Consider the following 11,416-nt stretch of genomic DNA (forward strand, 5'->3'; position numbering starts at 1 on the left):
TTAAAGTTCTACTTATAAGAAGTATAATTGAAGGGTAATTTTGTTCATTTTGCTAACGTACTTTAAAGTTTCTGATATTCAAACCTTGTTCACTATACCTACTTTTTACTGAGCTAAAATCATTTCAATTGAACTTAACTCAATTTTACTAGATTCTCTGTTGTTTTCTCTTATACTTCATATTTTACTGATCTTTGTTAAACATAACTTGTCCAAACCATTAGTTTTTTCCCCAATAATTACTGTTTTAAGGCAAACTGCATCGGGTCTTTGCTGGTATGGCGTTCGAAATCCATTATTATTCTAGTTCTCAACAACCATTAAACAGATATTTCACTCTCTGATAAAGCTTCCTTCAAAATGAAAATATTACATGGAGATGTATACATCTTCATAATTTACATAGTAACATGCCCTAGACAATATTTATAAAAAGCTAGAATCTATAAAGAAGAATATACAAAGTCGAAGTCATCCTCCAACCACAAAAACAAAAAAAGAGAAACTAAGAATAACAGGCAACAGAAGTGCAAAAAAGCAGTGCTCTTCTCCATAGTTCAGATACTGAGCAATCTGTTAGAATTGATGGAAGCCATTAACTTGAATTACTTCCAAGTAGGTTCATTTTTCATGTGCCAAAAGGGCCATCTAAAAGTTAATTCTGTATATTCTCGTCAAGCAATCTTTCCGCAACAGGGAGTCGGTAAATATGGCTTTGATGAAATCTACAACCTGCAATAGGTAGCTTCATGAAAAAATTGTAATCCTACACAAACTTCACAAAGTTTCTGCACTAGCTAGCATACCTCTGTTAAAACAAATCCACAGCCATACAGGTCTCCACATTCCCAAGCTTCGGTGATGGACTTTAACGGTAAGTCCAGCAGTTCTAAAGAATACCATAAACACATAAACAAATAAACAACGTTTAATTAAAAAAAACAATTCCATAAACCCAGGGGAGACAGGGTGGATCAGAGTGTAGCACTATACCAGATAATTTCCGAAGTTTTCCCAAGGATGGAATGTCTGCTTCAAGTGGACGTGAAAAGTTCTCATCAGATTTCTTATCAAACTTAATACTGCCCAGGGCTTCTAGCAATGGTGCAAGACTCTCCAATAACATATAAATCAGCCTTTGAAGCTGAAAATACAATGATAGAAGCTTTAATGAACTTAGGTACAAAGTCATTCAGAAATAAAGAAACACAATTAAGGTTTCACACACTTGCAGGGTTTCTTCGGCAGCTATATCATCTAGGAAGAGTATGTCCTGTGCAATTCTTGAAAAAACTGATTCCAGAGCCATACACATACACTTTTTGTATGTTGAAGGAAGTAACACAGGCTGCCACAGCATACGGACTTTCTCAAGGATGAAAATAACCTGATAGGGACAAATTTTATTTGAAATCATAACAGAGGCAACGTAAGCATATATAGGTTTAACAGTCTGTCCATCGAAGTATGTGGTTTATTACCCGCTCTAAGCTAAACTTTGCAGACTCGTATTGAGGCATTTGATGAGTATTCTGATATCCATCAGCTCCATCTATAGCCTAAAAAATCATAATATTGTAAAAGAAGAAACACAAACTCAAGTAGTAGTGCGAGTTTCAGTTTAGTCAGCACCAAATGTATCAAAAGAAATATCCAATATATATTAAAGCAATTCATACCTCCTTCAAGTTAGAGATTGTAACTTGAACGTGCTGCTGGAGTATGTCTTCTGCCAATAGCTGCAATCTAGGAGCTATATCAACAAATATGGCATGCTCTTTCAAGAAGCTAGGGAAGTCCGGTCGGTACTGAAAACAAAATAATAGATGCATAAGCTAAAGAAACGGAGAGGGTAAGGAGCAATAGGGCAAAGAAGATAAGTAGCCTTAATTTTGAAGCTAAAGCCATGCTTTGAGAGCATGGCCACTCACGTCTTTTTTGATCATGAGAATATGTTATGAAGCTTGATCAAAAAAATTGTGGCCTTGCACTCATGTTTTTTTGGTGATCTAATTTGGGTCATGACATGACAAATCTCAATTTAGATCATCCCATGATCTAAGTCATGTAATGAGCTCTGGAGCAAGTGCAGGTGGGCCACATGCATAAATTATAATTCGAAATTTGTAATTGAAATATCTCAAAAATACTCAGTTAAAGCCTAGAAAGTAAAAATATGGAACATAAGGTATGATCAACTTTTGTAAGATGAGAGAGAGGGATGACATGTTTTTTTAGATCATGAGTGGTCATGCTCTAACTACTAGCTTGAAGCCTTCCTTTTTTTTCTTTTCTTGGTTGATATTATAGCTGATAACAAGCTCAATTACTAGAGCTTTAGCTACTCCAGTTCACAAGCTGGTTCATGTTTGGTAGATGGTAATAGACGGGGGTAATAATAATATTTGTGTAGATAATATCATCTCAATGTGCACGATAATGCTTATCTAGCCCTAAGCTTTTGTAATCCATTACGACTTTAGTGGAGGTATCGAATGAGAGTGGAAATCTGTAAAAGAATCACATGTTTAAAGATGGGATTCTGTTACCATCATAACGTGTACGAATTCGTTTTGCAAATTACATGAAACTTCATTAACGTTACCACCATTTATTATCACCTACCAGACGGGGCATATATGTTTTTGTCATAGAGATATCCATCAGTTGTTACTTGTTAGCTTTAGATTGTCGACAATATAAGGTAGCCAGGAGCCAAATTCAGAATTTAGACAGCAAACATTTCTTCATACCTCAAATGCCAGCCCCATAGCTTCTTGGGAGAGATAAAGACAGTCATTGTGCATAAGAACAGCAGCCTGGTTGATGCTGTCACGCTGTCGCTCTAACTTCACAAGTGAAAAAACTAAAGTTATAATCATTAGAATACAACTGCCCGAAGACAAAGTATTGTTATATAACAAGGCAGCACCTAATACAACCACATTAATATTTAAGGATGTCCCAACCCCCCCCCCCCCCTTTCACTTAATTTTCAAGGCAAAAAAAGTATATTTCTTATTATTTGGGACTAACCACTGTACATCTATAGTGTAATAAGAGTAGTACAAGCATATGATGGGAAAAGTTTGAAGCTCACTGAATGATTAATCTCATGACCAAAGGTACTCTTGATCTTTATCCTAAATTACAGCAGAAGTTTATTTAAGATGGAATGAACTCAGTTAAAGCCAAGAAGTATCCATAAACAGAAACAAGAATGTGCATGAGTCCAATACATGCACCTGCGTCCATTATTCTGATTTGGACACCTATGTGCTATGGAAATAGCGGAACAAATAGAACACAATTCTTGATAAGTACAACATTTACCCTATCATAAAGCTATTCCAGCAGCACCTTAATGTTGCATAGTAACACTAACTAGTTTCAGCAGTACCTAAATGTTGCTTAGTAAAATTAACTAGTATCAGCAACACCTAAATTTAACACAGCCATACTAAGTAATGCACACATTGTTTATCTGGTAGTGAAGTTCTGAAGTCTAGACCATGCCCTGAAAGATGAGGTGAAAAGTTTGCAGTAGAAATAATTCAAAAGATGCCAAGCTCTCTGAACAAAGTATTGAAATAATATGCAATACACAATACCATACACACATCTCTAAGCATTGAACATGTAGATATGAAAGAAAAAGAGTTCAATTTTCAGCAATTTTGCATCTACATGTCATTGCTTGAAAAACAGAATAGTCGACTGCACTGATCACTGAAGAACTCTACAACAAGTATACCTTGATTGGAATGATAGCTTCATACAGCAATAGAACATCCCTTGCAGCATGATAGAATTCCAATGCTACTCGTGGGGACGACAAACAAACATCCTACAGGATTCATCAACAAGTCATAAAGTTTCCGTTTTTTAACATGAAATCACAAACATGCTACATAAATTAGAGAAAAAATTCAGAGCTGTTCAGAGTTGGTTTAACTGTGATCAAATTATGGCAGATGATTGTTTCATAGGAAGTCACGATCAGTACATCAGATTTAGTATTTCCTGGGGTTTATTAGCTAATCAGAATGATTCATAGCCCAATTTACAATGAGATGTAAAATTAGGTGTGAATGTGATGTCTAGACATTATGATAGAAATCACTTCTAAGTATGATTCCATCATAATTTACCCATAGAAAAGCTTAGTGTGATGAAAATGATGCTGATGAGAAAAGAAGTAAGCAAATTCGGCATAAATAGTTATCTTACTTGAAGTGTTTGATGCACCAACTTCATCAATTGACAAGCGGCATGAGACACTATACACCTCTCTGACGAAAAAAGCAAATTGACAGCACAGTCACTGTTTCTGTTATTTCTGAAATTAGGTCCTTTGCTACCAAACTCCTGAGAACTAATAGTTAGTACACAAACCCAGCCAATGGGAACAAAGACACAAGATAGGTTCAATGGAGCTTACTTCTGGAACCGTAAAGTCACATCGCAGAATCAACTGCCTAGCATTTGCCAACATTTCAGTCTTTTTCCTCACAGCAAAATGCACCTCCACATTATCAGCAAAGTTGCTCAGCCTTTCATCATTCTTATCAGACTCAGATATGAACATAACCTCCTTTAAGTCAGTCTCGAATTCTGAAGAAGCAATCATAATTTTTTGAAAATCAGCTAACTTAGAAGCATCGTCAGGGACAACCTGGGCAAACAGAACTCAATGAGTCAACACTGCAAAGAGAGGTCAGGCTAAAGTTTGTTCTTGTAGGGGGGGGGGGGGGGTAAACAGCATAAAAGAGATAGCAAATGCTATCAGGTGAATATCCACCCAATTATGGCCACATTAGAGTAAGAAACCATTTCTGGTTCAATACAAACTAATAAATCAGTTACATAGACCTCTAAACAGCCAGCAAGTGACAGTTGATACATCTTCTTGCCTAAGTGGCTACTGCAATCCCTAGGAATAGCAGCATCATACATTAACCATAACTTTTCTCGTACAAATTTCAAGAATATAGATAACTGCGCATTTTGCATCAAACATAAAGTGAAGTCGTGGCAATTTAATTAAACATGGATGACAAAGATGAAATGTTGGTAAGCAGACCTTTGAGAGGAAGTTAGAGATAATAAGCTCAGACATCCTTGGCCACGTCAATTTTCCGAAACAGCGCATCCAAGAACCATTTTCAAGACATATATTTTTGTAGATAAATTTCACAACTATCATCATTCTTGAGAACAGAGCGTTGCAATCCATGTCTTCTACCTACAATCAAATGAAAGAGTCAGTTAGATAGTGTACATTTTTCACATTATGATATTCTTTCTGTTTTTACATTAAGTTATGTAGTCAAAACGAAACCAAAGCTATCCACTTTTAGTTATATTATCAACGTTACCTTCGATTCTGGTCTAGAGATTATCTTCAAGATTGAGTTACCAGTCTCTGCCAAACTCCCACTAGATTCTTCCACAAAAGAAACCAGGGCCTTTAAATTCGCAGCAGGAGCAATGGCGTGCTTGATAAATAAGTCAGCAGTTCTTGCAAGCCCATAGTTAAGTATTCCTAGCACCTATCCATTTTTGTGTAATTCAACAAACATTAACAACGATTTGAATTTTGAAGCTACCAAACTCCAGGAAATGGTACCTAATTGTATGTTCATAAAGATTAACACAATCTCTTATGAAAAGAATGTAATGTACATGCATTGTCAATAAAATTTAACCCAATTTCTCATGAATGCTTTCAACACTCAGTTGAATTCACAATGAAAATTCAAAAACCATAGTACAAAAAACTCACATCCATGGCTTCCAAAACTGTACGAAGCTCAACTCCACGAGCCTCGCCAACGCCGGAGCAATACAAAACCCGAATACCACCCAATTCGCGGTCAAACCTCACAGCATCATCCATAAACTTAACAAGCAAATCCTGAATCTACAAACCCAAATGCAATTTCATCTATAACAAAACCAATCATCACAAAACCCAATAACCAAAACCCTAAAAAACATAAAAATATAAAAAAATTCATTCACCTCTTCAAAGCAGAGCAACCATTGTTTCCTAAGCAAACCATAAACAACAACCTCCTCATTTTCTCTCTCCTCATCAACACCCCCAACTCTCAACGCCTTCTTCAAAACCCTAACCAATTTCGCAGCTTCAACAACATCCCCAATTCTCATCAATTCCTTCACATTCCCCAATTTCTTACTCAACCTAACAATCACCCTCAAAATCGACGCTTGATTCTTCTTCGCCTCTAACTCAGCAACCACGGATCGAATCTCGTCAAGAACAGACTTAATTTCACGTCGATCATCGTCGTGGGAGAGGAGAGAGAGAAGGGAGTGGAGGTCGGAGGAGAGAGAAAGTGAGTGAGAGAAGGAAGTTGAGGAGAGAGAAAGAAGGTCGGAGAAGTGAGAGTGATGAGAGAGAATGTAGGATTGAACTTTGGATTTGATGTGGTGAGAATGATTGTCGAGATTGTTGATCAGAAGGCGAAGGTCAGGTGCGGAGAGTGGAGAGGAAGGATCGTTGAGGTCAGATGAGGAGAGAAGGTCGCGCACGTTAATGGAATTTGAAGCTATTTCCATGGCTTCCGCCGGAAAGTTAGGGTTTTCCGGCGAGTAGGAGAGAGAAAGTGTGGATTTTCCGGTGAGTCGGGAGATATGTTTTAAAGGTGTTTAAGATAGAAGAAGTTTGGGGGTTTTACGGCCCAATTATCATGTTATGGTTTTTGTTGGTTGATGTCAAATTCTTGAAGGATTAAAAGCCCAGCTTGGTCGCAAATGTTTTTTTTATATGCAAAAGAGGGGACTAAAAAAATCCCAAACAAGCTAAGAAAATAAAACGAGGAACTCTCATGATATCCTCGCCGAGAAGTGACAGTATAAAATGTGAAAGCGCATTATAATGCTTGGTTGCAAAGGTTGAATAGGAAGAGTTTGCGTCTAGCAACGACGATTAAACAAATCTTACTTGCTCAATTTTAGAAAGATCTGAATGGGACACGTAGTTTAAGGTGAGAAGTTGTAATATGGTTATCAGATATTCTTTTTATTAAAAAGGTAGATGTGATAGGAGTTGGTGGAGTATTTTTTTATTAGAGGAGAGAGAAAGATGGGTAACTTTTTATTGATAAAGGTAGAGTATGGGCCAAAGGAGTGAAAGAAATAAACGATGATTTTTTTAGGGTCTAATTATGCTATTATTAACATGCTCAAGTGTTGGAACTTTAGGATTGGTGTGTCATGGCAATTTGGGACCACTGATTATAAAACTATAATTTGGTGATATTGGGATGTTTAATTGTATCTGTAGTTTCGTTCTTTAAGGTTAATACATCTTTCTCGTTCACGTATAGGCAACAAGTAATGAACTCTTTTAGAAATAAGGGGCAATGACTCTTTTAGACACTTAGAATATTTTTTACTTTTGTCAGTCGTACTTAGAACTGCATTACAAGTTCTATTTATAGTCAAACTCTGTATTATTGGATCAGATACTCCTAAGCCTACACTTCACTATCTCCAAGTTCTTCAACTTGGAAATCAAGAGTATGATTGAAGATTTAGTTTAATATCTTTTTAGAGTGAATGTTGGTGACAATACATAATTTGTCTTTTGAATTTTTTATATGCTATTTGGTACTGATGTGATCTATATTTTTTTGGTACATGAGGAGAGTAAAGAAAGTTGAGGTTTGCCTAAAACGATAAGTTTGTGCAGCAACAAGAAGACCATCAGAGTCGCGAATGGCCACATAGGCAACGGCTGAGGGGCCAATAACTGAACCATCAAAGTTTAGCTTGAAGCATCCGGAGGGAGGAGGATGCCAGCTAAATGCAATGGAAGTAGGGGACCTGCAACAAGGAAGTGAAGAGATGGTAAAGGAAAAATCTATCGTATTTCGAGCAGTCATTCTAAATACAGATGTCAGGCTCTGTTGTATATACGATTTAAATTAAGCATATTTTTTTCAAAGATAATTGAATTGCGTTCCTTCCAAATACTCAACATATTATAACAGAATAATTGTAAGGCTTGAGGGTAGGGACGTACACATGTTAGGCATTGTACCAGATCTTGCGGCACTATATGACAGATTTTAGGCGTATATAACTTGAACTCTAATATTGACAAATTAGAGGACATGTGAAAAAAATGGTTGAGAGTCTCTTTATTAGATCGATTTACAAAGGGGGCACAGAACGTCATTAGTGATTTGACGGTGGGCTAAATTTAATTTCAATAGAAGCCCATTTTGTAGCCGTTGCCATAGAAAAATTAGGACTACTGTTAGAAGGAGTAATTTCATGAGCTAGCCAGGTAGTCGTTTTAACAGAAAATTCACCCAATTAAGCTAGTGAGCCCCCAACAAGGAACATCTGGGGAGGGATATTTAGGGATAGAAATTCCCAAGATTAGGTGGACGATATGCGATGGGACTAATTCATTAAGGAGAGAAATATTCCATTGTCTTGATGGAAGAATGACATTACTAACAGTGAGATCCAACTTTTAGCATTTCAATCAGGCTTTAATTGGCACACCAGTTGTCAATCCAAAAATAGACATTTGTTCCAGATCCAATCTTTCAACGGATTTCTTTTCTTAGAAGCTCTCAAGATTGAAGAATGGACTTCCAAATATGAGAGTCATATGGCTTAGCTTTGTACTCAAAGAAAGTAGTATTTCGAAGTTATTTTTGGCACATAAGAGTTGGCCAAAGAGAGTCTTGGTCAAAAAGGATTCACCAACCCATTTTAGCTAAGTATGCTTCATTTATATGGGTCATTTTCCGAAATTCAAACCATCATATTTTTTAGGCCGACAAAGATCTGACCATGCAATTAGGGGTGTCTCGGAAGAGTTTGTTAAGGAGCACCCAAAAAACTTTCGGTTGATATTATCTATTGTAGAACGTATTTTTTCTGGAATCTAAGTCGTTGGCATAAGATAAGCTGGGGTAGATTATAAATGACTCTGAATAAGAACTGATTTTCCAGCTTGGAGAAAAGATTTGGTCATTTGAGAAAAAGTGTGCTCATTTTGAAACTGTATGCAATGTTTATTTCATTTTGAAGAAGGTTTTCCATTTGGGCAAATAAGCATAAGTAATTAGACATAAGTAAAATTTTGCTCATTTGGTGAAATTTCAATGAGTGAACAATAGTTTTTGGTGTATTGTGAGCATGGTACCTACACCCATATCTACTATAAATTTTCTCCAAAGTTAGGTAAGTAATGAGAGATTAGTGTTATTAATATGGAATAATCTAATTGTCATTTTACTTGCCATGAACGAACAGTCAAATATCAACTTTTGGTGCTACACATTCAAATATCTAGAAAGAGAAAAATCAAACATTTAAAGTGACGAAAAATATTAAAAGAGACGGTCTAATTTTAATATAAAAGTAGACATAGTCACTAAATGTATTAAACTAGTCACCGAAAGAAATTAACCTAGTCATTACTGGGCCAATTCTCTTTTTAATATTAGGCTTACCATTGCCTAATTTTAATTTAAAAGTAGACGGTCTCTTGCAAGACAAACTCTTAAAGTGATTATTATTCAACAAAGAAATGGTCTATTATATACACCATCTTTTTGACATCAAAGTCGTTTAATCTTTCTCTTAATAATTTCTATAAATTAGCGTACATATGTCATATTATTGCATAACCCATCAGTGAGTGGATTCATCAGCTCGCGTGACAAGCTAAAACAAGAAATGGCTATTATGGCATACTTTCTCACATTTATTTTAGTTAATGGATTATTAGTATCACATACTACTCCTGCTGAGGCTGCAAGATTTGGTGGTTTGCAGGTAGTCTCGCACGTAGAACGACCTGTACGATCAGCACGGCGTGTTCCGCCTTCCCCGGTTCGGAACCCCGCCCCTATTTATAGGGCCCCTCCAGCACGACGGCCGCCACCACCTATGTGAATATGCGAATAGTCTCGCGGAGAATCACTATTTAAGTACTTAGCTGCTAGTCGCGCGCTTTCCATATGTAGTTTAGTTCGCGTAAATGTACTTTTCTGAGTGCTTTATTTTTAAGCTGGGTTTCTCAACCCTTTAGGATGTGTTCTATTCAACTTTAAAAAATTAAATTTCAGGTCCAATAAGTTTAGATAAGTTCAGATAAGTTGCAATCAGGTCCAATTAGGACAATAAGTTCCACTCAGGTCCAATAAGTTCCAATCAGGTGCAATAAGTTCCAATGAGGTCTAATAAGCTCCAATAAGTTCCAATCAGTTGTAATAAGTTTCAATCAGGTCTAATCAGGCCCAAATAGTCAATGTTCAATAAACGTTTGTATTATTATCCATTACTTTATAATTCATATTACTATTAGCTAATTATGTTATTATTAGAGTTTTTTTTATTAAAGTACCACAATGTATAGTATTATACTTGTATTATTGTCTATTATTTGATTATTCACATTACTATTAGCTGATTATATTATTATTAAAAAAATATTATAATCATGGTGAAAAAAGGTTAACAATAATTATTATTTCACAATAAATTTTGAGGGGTAGTATTTACGTTAGGGGTAATATTTATGTTATTACTCGTCAATTTTTTTGTCTAATAAGGTCAAATAAGTTTTAATCAAGTCCAATAAGGTCTAATAAGTTTCAATCAGGTCCAATAAGGTCTAATAAGTTTCTACCATGGCCAATAAGGTCTAATAAGTTCAAATCAGGTCAATAAGTTTCAATCAGGTCCAATAAGTTCCAATCAGGTTCAATCAGGTCCAATCATGTTTATTAAGTTCCAATCAGTTCAGTTCAGGTTCAATAAATTCAGTTCAGATAAGTTCAGGGCCAATAAGTTGAAGAGACATTTAAGTATATATATTAGCTAAGCATAAATTCTCTTCAATGATCGACCATGCAATACAGAAACTCAAGCATACATTAGATTGTCTTTTGTTGATCTTGTCATATTCAAAAGTAAGGGTCAATTGTCCCTTTTGGAAAATAGCAACAAAAGGCATAATATATATTACTAGGTCAAATAACCAGATTACATACTGATTAGTACGTTCTACCTAATTAATAATCCTCTAATATAAAATCATATCTCCTAATACTAGTTGGAAAGTAAATTACAAGATACAAGGAAAATCAACAAGTAGCTATTATAATCGCTGTGATTAACAAAATAGCTTTCTAAATATCATATTCGGTCTATATGAATTAACTTATTGATTAACTATCTTCATATACGGGATGTGTGCTACGACATATTAACATTAATACTCACTAGTAGAATAAATGCTTATTGTTGCGGTCATTAAGTGGCGTATTGTGGCGGTTTTGGCCGCGCAGCAATTAAGGGGGCAGCAATAGGTAATTAATATATTGCTGCGGTTTTAAACCGCAGCAATATCTGAACATAT

The 11,416-nt window shown here is 35.8% G+C and overlaps 1 protein-coding gene across 1 annotated transcript; it reads right to left on the reverse strand.

The window, feature by feature from the left end:
* Nucleotides 1–320: 320 nt before the first annotated feature.
* On the reverse strand, nucleotides 321–6,846 carry LOC104902732 (centromere/kinetochore protein zw10 homolog). Its single transcript, XM_010690625.3, has 14 exons — nucleotides 6,025–6,846; nucleotides 5,786–5,923; nucleotides 5,379–5,552; nucleotides 5,084–5,245; nucleotides 4,442–4,675; nucleotides 4,231–4,368; nucleotides 3,755–3,847; nucleotides 2,754–2,849; nucleotides 1,680–1,808; nucleotides 1,482–1,559; nucleotides 1,229–1,387; nucleotides 994–1,144; nucleotides 807–889; nucleotides 321–732 (listed from the first exon to the last, which is right to left on the reverse strand). Exons 1-14 carry the CDS (start codon nucleotides 6,583–6,585, stop codon nucleotides 649–651), a joined length of 2,280 nt encoding a protein of 759 aa, XP_010688927.1. The 5' UTR covers nucleotides 6,586–6,846; the 3' UTR covers nucleotides 321–648.
* Nucleotides 6,847–11,416: the final 4,570 nt, after the last annotated feature.

The sequence above is a fragment of the Beta vulgaris genome, chromosome 9 (assembly GCF_026745355.1).
Source record: "Beta vulgaris subsp. vulgaris cultivar EL10 chromosome 9, EL10.2, whole genome shotgun sequence".
In the NCBI taxonomy this organism is placed as follows: Eukaryota; Viridiplantae; Streptophyta; class Magnoliopsida; order Caryophyllales; family Amaranthaceae; genus Beta; species Beta vulgaris.

Excerpts from the sequence above, each read along its gene's own strand:
- LOC104902732 (XM_010690625.3), bottom strand. The coding sequence starts at position 6,585 with ATGGAAATAGCTTCAAATTCCATTAACGTGCGCGACCTTCTCTCCTCA. Across the intron at positions 5,553-5,785 it reads CAGTTTTGGAAGCCATGGAT|GTGCTAGGAATACTTAACTA; the intron begins GTGAGTTTTTTG and ends AAAAATGGATAG. Across the intron at positions 4,369-4,441 it reads GTGACTTTACGGTTCCAGAA|GAGTTTGGTAGCAAAGGACC; the intron begins GTAAGCTCCATT and ends ATTAGTTCTCAG.